Source organism: Halyomorpha halys, unplaced genomic scaffold (genome assembly GCF_000696795.3).
Source record: "Halyomorpha halys isolate HHAL.00 unplaced genomic scaffold, Hhal_1.1 Scaffold943.1, whole genome shotgun sequence".
NCBI lineage: Eukaryota > Metazoa > Arthropoda > Insecta > Hemiptera > Pentatomidae > Halyomorpha > Halyomorpha halys.
Window position 1 is genome coordinate 483,325 of NW_027114150.1, and position 12,432 is coordinate 495,756.

General features: G+C 29.8%; 2 protein-coding genes across 2 annotated transcripts in view; one reads left to right on the forward strand and one right to left on the reverse strand.

Annotated features, from left to right (window-relative positions):
- Positions 1 to 4,820, forward strand: part of Eip74EF (Ecdysone-induced protein E74) — a gene marked incomplete in the record, with an annotated part of 327,885 nt that extends 323,065 nt beyond the window's left edge. Inside the window, 3 exon segments of the mRNA XM_067051390.1 lie at positions 1,775 to 2,017; positions 2,142 to 2,334; positions 2,445 to 4,820. Coding sequence (XP_066907491.1) covers positions 1,775 to 2,017; positions 2,142 to 2,334; positions 2,445 to 2,553 — 545 coding nt within the window.
- A 2,230-nt stretch (positions 4,821 to 7,050) lies between these two features.
- Positions 7,051 to 12,432, reverse strand: part of PpV (Protein phosphatase V) — a 7,946-nt gene continuing 2,564 nt past the window's right edge. The window contains exon 7 of the mRNA XM_014431070.2: positions 7,051 to 10,811. Coding sequence (XP_014286556.1) covers positions 10,621 to 10,811 — 191 coding nt within the window. The 3' untranslated portion in view covers positions 7,051 to 10,620. The remainder of the gene's footprint in view (positions 10,812 to 12,432) is intronic.

Genomic DNA, 12,432 nt, shown 5'->3' on the forward strand with positions numbered 1-12,432 from the left:
GGGGGACACATAGGTATTTGCATAAACGGAATATATTGCTATATTCCTAGGGCAGTAAGGTCTAAAGAAAGTCTGTAGAGTAGATGGTGTGTATTCACTTAAACGATGGCTAATAGACTCTACATCAACTTATAAGATTAAACTCAGCACAGTTTAAAAAAAAAAATTTCTAATTATTATAAACTGAATTATTACAAAAGCTTCAAACACGGCAATGTTCAAAAGAGTGTGCTCTGTATTGGAAAGTTATTTTGGGATGAAAAATATACATTCTTATATTTTTAAAAACCTAGTACATTCCTAATTGTGTATCGCATAGGTAGACTAATTAATACCAATTATTATTCTAGAAAAAAATAGACAATAAAAAAATTCTAAAATAACAAATTTGTTGAATTCGCCTCTTGTTGAGAACACATATCGTCGGTGTGGGGGTCGTTGAATATGGGTGGTAGGATTTTTTTTATTTTAAGTTTTTGCTTTTTAAATTAAATTTTTTACTGTAAAAAATTAATATCTTCCCCATTATGGCCAATTTCCGACATATGTATGCTTCTATTCATATCATATTTGCAGACGAAACTGAGTGAATAAAAACATGTTAGTAAAACAAATAAATTTAAAAAAACAAAAAATGAAGTAAAATAAAATAATATAAACAGGATTAATTATGTACAAGATTAATATTGGGCACCAGGATTGGTCCAAGCATTGAAGTACAAAGCTAGAATTTCTTAAAATATAATTTACAATATGTTCTGACGAAGAATTGTTCGAAAAATATTTTTGACCATTTTTCTTTTGGACGTACGATTGATTTTCACAAATAAAAATTTTTAAAGTTGGAGAAAGAATTGAGCCTCCTTACTTTACTTCAAAATTCAATGGAACCGAAATGTGTTGCCGATCCAGAAGATCGTACCCAATTGTTTCCCTCCAGAGCTGCCTCGCCTCTGTTCTGCAAGACAGCAGATGACGTAAGAAGACCAGGTCACGGCGACCAAGAGAAAGTCCTCCGCTACTCCGTGGACCATCCCCTCATCCTCCACAACTGTCCCCATCAAGGTCGCCTCTTATTTTCTTCACACTATCGACTTTCATCTTCTCGGAACTATCGATTCTTGTGTCTACTTTCGACATTTATAATAAACGGAATGATCGATTATCGGGGACGAGGCTGCCCCGCTTTCGGAAGTACGCTATTGACCGCGGATCTGTATTATTCATGGGGGGTAGTTATATTTTAAAATGGCAATTATGTCTGAAGGTTTCCATTCGGCCTTTGAGATAATTGTGGCAAAAACTATTCTTATTTTTTAAATACCCTTTCTCTCAAAATCTAATTAGGTAAAATATTAATAGTTCCATTCAGTAGGTCATTCTTATCTAGTGTAATTTTTTTAATACGTACCTGACCTTTTTCCGTTAATTTTTTTTTTTGTGGAATTATAAGTAAAGATTGATGGATATATTATTATTTTTAAAACATTGTCTTGACTTTTTATTATTGTATTAATATGCAATTAGTATTGGACATATATCATGTATGAAATATACCTAAACCGTTTATAGTTTTTTTCCGCAATGACGCCCGTGGTTATATAGTGAAGAAAGGGCCTGCTACTTTTATTACCTTTCATCAAATTGCTACAAAATTAATAAATTATTAAAGGTATACATGAGGTCGACATTACTTGAAGATAAACTCCCTTTAGTTTTGACTTTAAATTATTATACACATTTGCTCATTTTCTAATTGGTTGCTATGTTGCAGAAAGCGGAGAGGCTTACACAGGCGGAGGGGGAGGATACATGGGACCCCCGACCAACTACTTTGCACAACCTCAACCTCCATCACCTCCCAGGGCGTCTGTCATCCAAGCCGCCGCCTCCAGCTCCCACGACGACTTCTATCTCCTTGAGCTCGGTCTCCAGCACAGGATGAAGAAGAAAGTCAAAAGATCCAGAAGTGGCGACAGTCCAACAGCCACTGGGCCCAAGCGCAAGTCACGCGAAGGTACTTTCCATTCTATCCTTTTATTGAACTCTGTTATTATAGTAACGAATAAACATATATAACAGCAAATAGTATACAATGAATAATATTGGGTTAATAATGTGTTCCTTTTCCTTATTCTCAGGTTCAACAACATACCTTTGGGAGTTCCTATTAAAGCTGTTACAAGACAGAGACTACTGCCCAAGGTACATCAAGTGGACCAACAGGGAGAAAGGTGTCTTCAAGCTCGTCGATTCCAAAGCAGTATCTCGCCTTTGGGGTCTCCATAAGAATAAACCAGATATGAACTACGAAACCATGGGAAGAGCTCTCAGGTGTGTATCCTATTTGTACAATCCACAACTATTTGGACACTGAAATATTTAAAAATACTGATGTATAAAATCATGAACATCCTAATAACATATGGACTTTGTGTTTACAGGTATTATTATCAACGAGGAATATTGGCAAAGGTGGATGGGCAGAGGCTGGTCTACCAATTTGTCGATGTACCGAAAGATATTGTGGAAATAGACTGCACAGGAGCGTGACCAGGCACAGCGCAACCCAAACCTACCACTTAACAAACCGACCTTATTCCTTCCCTTTACAAAAGTAAAACCATTCTCTAAAAAAATGTCGCATTCTGGTTGTTAGACACATGCTCATTTGATGTGGCTATTTTAATGGCCTCCTATTTTGGATGCTATGTTTTTACTAAGTGTCTTTTGGCAACGAATCGACTATATAGTTGAATTTTTAAATATTTAAAATGAGATTCTTATTTTTGTATCATATCATGAAATTATAAATTATCTTAGGTTGGGTTTGGGTTGTATGGGCTGTATGTGTTTGGTGTTGTTTGCTACATTTTCCCTTTACTTCTTTCCTGTCCCCCTTGAAGTTTTGTTTTTCATTTTCTGTTTGATTCTCCTAAATAAAATGCATCCTAATAATATCAGTGGTGCAGAAAAAAATAAAATAAAAAAAAGTTTATTCAACATAAAATGCAACATCTCAAAGAAATCTTATGTACAGGACACCATTTCAAGCATGAAAGTGCTGTCTTTTGAAAGCTGTATTTTAGATGTAAGTTAGTATTAAGTCATTGTATGTTCTTTCGATTTGTTACCTGTTGCAATCTGAATTATATTGATACTGTTGTATAAATGTAAAATTCGATGTACATGCTGCTTTCTTAGACAACATTGATTGTGAACAAATTATCGAATTTTTCTCTTGAAGATGTTTGTTTTTCTCATCACTGATATGTGTATAGTTCGGTGTATAATTAAATAATACGTGTTTTTCTCGAAAAATTTTCTCAATGTAGTATGTAATTAAAATATTGCTCATGTATCTTATAAATGTTTATTGTAAATGTTTACTAAAAACAGAATATGGAAAACAACAGTTACTCGAAGAGTGATGAGAGGAAGGTGGGTGAATGTACCACATGACACTTACCACTCGAACGATATGTGATCTCACGAATGGTAAAACCGGCAAACACTGCCACATTTACGACCAATTCTCTCATTTTGTAAATACCACTGAGCCTACCATGACCATGAGTAGAGTTGTTGTATTTTATTGTAAGAAATTGTTGTATAATTTATTTATTCTCTATCTTTTTTTTCTTTTTCTTTTGTGTTCATAATATTGTTCTGTGGTTTATAGTATTTACTTTTAACATATTATAAATATGAGAATATATAAATATATATATATAGATTTTATAAATAGATTGTATAAATGTATCTGGCGATTGTTTTATAAATGTACTTAATTACTGTGTTTACCATATTTTTAGTTTCTATAATTTTGTTAAGTATAAAATTATTTTCTATATAAAAAAGAATATCTTGTATATTATATTTGTCCCAGTGTTTATGGATAAGTGTTAAAACAATGTCGATTAATATAAATATATATATTATTGTATAAAATAATTAAAGTACAAAAAATTTTATCGAAAAAAACTTACCGTATTTTGCAAATAGCCGTTGAATGCTGAGTGTTCAATGTTACTATATTCCCTCCAGTGTCATAAGGGATTTAACTTAATATCTTGATCGATGTGGTAGTGTCACAAAAAATTATTAAGTGTTATGGAAAGAAATTACTGCCAATTATTTGTGGCCTCCACTGTTTTAAGTTAGTTTAGAGTGGCTGGCTATGGAAAGTTTTGTAACGAAAGCTGTGAAAAGCCTTGGTCGGACTATGAGACTGATTTTGGATTGAGAATTAGAATTTTTGTATTACTCGATTATATTTCAGAATTTGCCTTTTATCACCTCTTATAGCATTTTCACTTTTAAACATTGTTAAACTAATGTTTACGCATGAAAAAACAAACAAAATACTTTGTGCTAAACAGCAGCTCAATGTCCAAGTATTTAAAATACTTATTATTAAATTTCATTCCATTTTTCAATGTGCTTTCATTAAAAAATATTTCATGATCTAAAGGAAACTAATAGGTTTAACGATTGCTGTCTCAAGTCTTGTAAGTTTAAAACAGTTGTGAGAGTATTTTAGAGAAATAGATCTTTGAAATAAAGGATGTACCTTAGTAGTATGGAGAATAGAATATAAAGCTGGTGATATTTTCATATAAAGAGATGATATGATTATGATGTAAATACTATTTTTATGAAAGATGGGATTGCATTTAAAACAGTTACAAGTAGCAAGCATTCAATGTTGCAACTTTGTCCTATGGTTCAGATGTTTAATTATACTATTATATATATATATTGAAGTTATTCACTGGTTCTTTTAAATAATGCATAATAAATTAACTTGAAAACCGAAATTGGAAGTTTTATTTTCCTATTGTATCCTCGTATGTTGTTGCATGCTCCCTGCATGAATATGCTCTCTGCATGAATATGAGATTCAAAATAAATGACCATTTGTTGATCATAGAGAAGATCTATCAAAGAATAAAGGGGTGCTTAAATTATCAGAGATTGACTTAAGAATTGTTATTTATTATAACAATTATTGAGAATGGTTGTTTTGACATAAAAATATTCCTCAGGAACTAAAACAAGTAACATAATAAAAACTCAAGCAGGAAAATAACCTTATCAAATTCAAATCTTTAAACTAATAAAGAAAAGAATACAGAATGGAAAAAAATTTGAAAACTAATGAATAAGCTCTTGATGAAATAAGCATTTTTTTTTTTATGGGATATGGTATTTTAAATGATCAATTTCTACAATAATTTAATCTGCATTAATAAAGCTACAAATCATCACATATTTTAATAAAATTTTATTTAAAATATAATTAATAAAATTTAATTTTTGTTGCAAAAATATGTTAATAAAATATTATCGCTTAAGCTTTGATACCTCGTAAGTAAAAAAAAAAAAATCAACAATACAATTTTAATACTCATAAGATGTCTACAAAATGTTTTCTTAATTTGAAAATTCTTTTGAGACCTTCTAAAATAAAGCAATTTTTTTTTTTTATGAGATATAACTTAAGCAACAATAATAAAAATAAATAACAATCACTCAACACCAACATACATTTACCCATGTAAACCCTAATTTTTGATGAGGAATGCCATCAATCACTTTAGAGATATGACAGCAAAATTCATTTCCTCACACATAATCGATAATAAACCTAAGATTCCCTATTTGAACTAAGGAAGAAATAGATACTTAGCGTCAGTACAGGTATCTCAATTCAATTGGTAACATAATACAGTCAATCATCGAAGAAATATCAAGCATTCAGAATTTGCGTATATAAAGCGACTAATAAGAATGTTTATAGAGCATAATGTCTGAATCGTATTATATTTCATTGAAACAAACTAGCTAAGTAAATATTTAAAACGGTGCTATTTTTATAAACTGAAATATGATAGATGTTATTACTTGGAATCTATTATATAAAACACACTGCGACAAAGGTAATCTCTTTTTCTTGAAAGATATGTTTTTGGTTTTTTTATAGAAGATATTTATTTGTAACTTGTGGTTTAAAAGTTAGGAACAAATTGTACTGTGAGAACAACTAAAAATCAATATGTACTTTGGTAAGAGAAGGGCCTATATCCAAAAATACCAATTTTGTTTATGCCATTTGTTAATTTGAAAACATGGCAGTAATAAAAGAAATTAATTTATAATGCTAATTTATGATTAATGAGTAATCTTACTAAATTTCAAGTTGAGACTTTTTCAAAGGCCCAATGTCAAATTTATGATAAATTAATAAGCGGCACTGAAACAACTATTTCTCAAAACAGATAAAATGGACATTGGCTCTTAATTTGCCTAGGTACAGGTATATATATACGTGCATAAAGAAACACTCAGTTCAACTACACCAGAAAAAAACTGAGAAAAATTAAAATCCACTTTTTCAAGTTCTTCAAACAGCTTTTTCTAAAAAGGAATAAAATATACTTTGGCCCTTCTTTCGCCAAGGGTTTATTCAGGTTCACAAAGTAAAAAGTTCAGTTAAGGCTGGGAGGGCTTTGGATAGACCAAACGTATAGAAACCTAAGTAGAGAGAGCCTTTAGTCCAAAAACGGCTTCAAACAAGTTAAGTTCCATTCTTAAAATAACTACTTTCCCCTTCTATAAAAAAAAAAAATAGTAAGGGTTGTCAAAAAATCTGATAATTATCAAAGGAAGGATTAAATATAATTAATCAAATAACTTAAAAAATGAGAAATATTGACATCCCTTCCGTAACTGCTTTATTAACCACAATTTATTTTTAATAATCATTAGTTGTGATGTACAATGCTAAATAGAAATTTTTTATGCAAGCATTAATCGATGACCCTGTAGAAACATGATTTTCACTCATTATTTACAAAAGTAAGTACAGAAATACAGTAGGTAATAATACTCATGTAGAACCATTTTAATTACAAATATTAAAATAATGTATATATACGTAACATTATAAATAAGATTTTTTTTAATACAAATTTTAAATGAGGTCACCATAATGTTTCATAGACAAAAATTCATAAAAAAATTAAAAGATTAAAAATAAAAAGAGAATTAAGATAAAAGTGAGCAGCTTTATTTAAAGGATAAGCTTAAATACACTTGCTCAGCATTATTGGATACATCAATACATTTTAAGGCATAAATACAGCCGTTTACATAATTGTAACATGTTAACAATTACATTAAGACACAATGACAATACTCAATATTATCTGTTCCATTTTAATAGTTATAAAATAACAAACTATCTATAAAAACTCAACAATTCTGTATACACGAGGGAATTATATAAAAATAACAAAAGGAGCAGATGTTAAGGGATTGAAAGAACGCTAAGCAGGAATTTGGTTTATTTATAACCAGGAAAATAAAATACAGATAAATTACAACAGGCTTATCCAACGCTAAAACGTACAAAGTACAGCTGTAAAATTGCTAGATATTGTCCTATATTTAATTATATTTAAGAATAATGAAATTTGAAAATATATAAAACAAACTTCAATAAAATCACAGCACTTGGTTTTTGCCATATTTATGACAACAAAGAGTTAAATGCTATTCCTGAAGGAGTAGAGTAGATAACAAAAATACACTTTTTATTATTAGTTTTTTTTGGCATTAATACTACTAAAGGCAATACAATTTAGATAAGCGATATCATTTATTGATACTTAGCTTATGCACAATCTTAAGTCAAATCAAAACCCAATTTGTATTATTACCCCACTGTTTCTAATATTTGTTAAATGTTGAATGAATATTCTATCTCGAATTTTTTCACCCGTCCCTTTGTCGATTATAGTACCAATTTGAAAAAAAATAAAAATATTATAACGCATAAAATTGATTAATAAAGGTAGAAATTGCCTCTATAATAAAAATAGTTGAATATTGATCACAACGATCCCTGGTTAGGAGAGGGATGATTTTCGAAAAAGTATCCCGGTTGTGGGAAGAGCTCACCTAATAACTATATTAACTAATAAAACAACTGGTAACAACTCTTTCGGAATCATTAAATACGACCTGCGAACAATCCTTCAGCTAATTGTCTTTCCATTAAGTCATTCTGAACATATGTAAACAGTAAATAATATTTGTGCTTCTTCAGAACGTAGCTAAAATATTGTTAAATATATCTACTTGGTGCGGCTACATGCTGTGTACATAATAGTAAGACTACAAAGGCAATGATAACAAATGCATATTCCTTATCAATGAAAACAAGGGTAGACCATATTAAAAAAAATAATGTACAGTAAAAAAAAAAAAAACTGAGAAAATATGTTACTTTAATGCACGAGGATGTTTCCTGTTAACAGTTTATTACAGGTGTATAATACTTGTATCAATCACTATATTAATCACAGAATTTTAGTTAATAGCACTTACTATGAAAAATAGAAAACGATAATTGGTTATAGCATTCCATGTTCTTGAAACTTTTTCTTAAACTGAGCATAATCCTTAAAAATTAAAATTAGCTCCTTCTAAACCACCAAAATAAAATGTTTATAGTCAACAACCCTCCCAGCCATGGACCAATTGAGTGCTAACCACACCCTCCCTCACCATTCTCTGCTCTTTCCAAACCTCGTTGACTGTAATACAATACTTCACCAATACACTCAAAGGAACCATTTCCCAATAAATAGCAGATTTTAATTCAATGTTTAGAGTGGTCACTATGTGATCCAGATTTAAACTCTACCGATGAACTGCCATCTAGAGGTTGTCAAGGGGGGGGGGGGAGGGGAGGAAAGAGATATCTAAGTTTAATAAAATCACTTCAATAATTTGATGTTTCCCAGAGAGAAAAAAAAATAGTGCCCAGGAATTAATTCAATTCCTCACTAAGCCACTGTTACATTTAATGAAAATTTCGAAAAAAATCTGTAAGAGAAAATACCATTTTAGCAATCAAAGTGGAGGCTTCAGACAAGATTTTATCTTACATTGATCAGATGGCATTTTATTTAGAGAGATTTATAGGCAATTTGGAAGGGGCTATATTTGAGAAGGAAAAGCTTAGACTTAATTAGAAAAAGGTTCAAAGAGACCTCGTAAAGCTAATTAATATATATCATAAAAACAATATCATTTTCAATAATAAAAAATACTGGTAAAATTTAATTGACAACCATTGATTATCATATTATTACATTTATACAAAGTTTGGTTTCAAATATTTTTTATTCTTAGTTGCAGTATTTAAATGAATTTATTAAAGCAAAAAATAAAAATGCCACTACACCTCACAAAATGCTGAGAAGATTAATTTCAATGGTACATAAGTGCATTATTGGTCTGAGCAACAATTAAACCAGTGTCAGTTAATAAAAAATTATATACAGTAAACGCCGATACATTATAACATAACAAATATATAAGCTAATGTCTGACCAAAGGTAATCATCGCGACTGCACATTTGCAAGCGGAATAGATTTCAAATACCCTGAACACAGTTAACTTATTCTAAATAATATTTTCAACACAAACTGATTTGCTGAAATCGCAAACCAACATGCCCATTATTACAACCATACATTTGAACTACGTAAACATATAAATACAAATATATATATACAATAGATTCTATATTTGGAAAGGGCAAAACTAAGCCCGAGAATATGAGGCACTAGATCCTTATTAAGTTAGTCATAAAATAAAAATAAAATTCTTAAATAAAAACCGAACAGCAGCAAGGTGAAAACGGAAAATATGTTTTAAAAAATATACAACAATAATAACAATTGATATGAGTAAAATAATTTACAATATGTTATTTAGAAAATAATTCTAATATTGGCTCTGAAAGTTGTTAAAAATTAATTATCATTTAAAAACCAAGTTTTACATTTTAAAACAACAGAACTAAAATAATTTTTCATTTAATAAGAGTTCGCATCACAGTAGATAAAATAGAACCTCTCAAACAATGTAATAAAAGGAACAATTAACAAATTAAAAGAGATAAAATAAAGGCACCGTTTCGATTGGATTTAAAAACAGGCAAAATAAATTTCAGATAAAAATATCAGAATATTTCATTTGAACTAAGTAATTCCAGGATATATATTATTTTTATTAATTTTACCAGCAACTACCTATTGTAATTATTGTTACGGTGGGGTAAAAATATATAATTAATAACATGCAAATAAAGAGGTTCGATTTCATAGAACACTTTAAGCAAAGAACTTATTCATTAATTCGTGGGATGATATTGAAACTAACATTCCAGTCTTTTGCATTTGTAAAATTACATCAAATGCTATCTATCACACACTTTCAACTAAGAGATACATACATACAGGCTAACTTAGTGTAAAAAAATCAACATATACATTGATAGATATTAAAATGGAAAGTAGGCACAAAATCAACATATACATTGACATTGAAACATATTAAAATGGAAAGTAGGTACACAATCCTAGCTAAATGTTTCTCAATCAAATTCGCCCGAAGAAGCACAACTCAATATCTACTGAAAAATTGAACATAAAATAAATACATTTCAATGATCACAGGTACTAAAACATATAAATAGCACAGCTGTCAGATCACACTTGTCTTAGTTTATCCATGCTTTTAAGTCTTACTGAGATGAAGTGCTATAGAAAATAAGGGGTTGTGTTCCTGGTTGGTATAACCCTGAATGAGTCTGGAACAGCTGAGAACAATTTTGCTTCACGGGAATCTGTCGTTTTGAATTCTAATATTGAAGCAATATTTCCACACCTGTAGCAATAATTCGGCGCTGACCAGACCGTTACCAGTTTGTCATCGAACATGTATTTGAAACCTGAAAAATATGTTTGACACAATATATAAAAAAGTAATGAATGATAAAAACAAATTTATTCATACATTATAAAATAAGTAACTAGGTGGTTGGTTGTTTTATTTTATGGCACAAACATCATCTTTATCATATAAATAGGTTATTGTCATCCAGTCTCTATAAAATATATACTAGACCCTTACCCCAAATGATTAAGTGAAAAACCTGGTAGATGAGGGGGTATGATGACCATTGTTCTTGATAATTGTTGAAAAAGAAACAAGTATTTTCTAAACAAGTACTGAACCCAAGACCCTTCATTAGTTGTGGTAGTACAGTTAATATATTTATTGTTTTTATTACTAACATTGAAAAAAATCCAATAAAATTTATATTATACCATAATCAGGTTTTTGTGCATTTCTAGCCTTAACAAGGGTCATACATAATGACACTTATATCAGCAACAGCAGAGATTTATTGATTTTTGGTGATCAGTAGCAATAGTAAAAAGAAAATATAGACATTTTTTAAAATTAAAAATAATACTAATTTATTTATAATTAAATTAAAAAAAATTATTTCAAAATGTTTCTAATTTCAAAAAAGTCTAACTAAATTTGCAATTGAAATATTACATTCCAACAAAAGCTACAGATAACTCGTGTAATTTTTAACATTCCTATCTAAACAAAGTATACTAAAGAATGAATTTCATGAGGATATTCAAGTCGATGATTATTCACAATAAAATTTTACAAGTCTAACAATATCTCTACAATCGCCGAATTCAGTTTTTGCAGGAGGCCACAGCAATCCCAGTGAATAATAAAAGTTTTGTTCTTGGCCTGATCGGTTATGAAAATAAGTACTTGTTTAGGATTGCTATGTGGCTCCAATAGTTTTGCAAACTTGGCCTATCTGAATCCTCCCCCTGAATAATTAAAATCCTTTACCTGTGAAGCTTTTACCTCTTCTTAGTTCATTATTTAATCAGAACCCCAAACTCGCTCAAAATAGTGATGGTCAGCTTTCTCTGTCGCCGCCACATGGCATTTTTTATTTTTAGATTTCCTTATCCTTAAAATTACCTACACCCCTTATTATTTAAAGAAGAGTAAATTCTCTAAAATATGAGCTCTAACAGACATCTGTACATCTGATGGTTCCTCAGATATAATATTCTATAAACCAAAAGTTTTGTCCAAACTACTAGAAATCAACATCTTGTGAATTTATTTTGGCAAATATGGAAACTACTACTCCTAGGAAGATTAACGTCAGTAACTACTTTATAGTACATTGAACTAGCTTTAATTCGAGTAGACAAGACATCTGTACATTTAATGGTTCCTGAGATATAATTTTAAATAAACTAAAAGTTTTCTCCAAACAACTAGAAATCAACATCTTGTGAATTCATTTAGGCAAATATCATATAAACAATCATGAAAGAAAAAAAATGAATGAGCAAAAATTTTAGGTTTTCCTGGAATAAAATAAACTTCAATGGCTATGCATCTTAACTTTTTCAATATTTATTTTTTAATTTTTACTATATTTTGACTTTTACTATATCTCTTATATAGTCTGGATAAAAACTGAACCATTTTCTGAAAGGAAATAACACATGTTTAAAAAA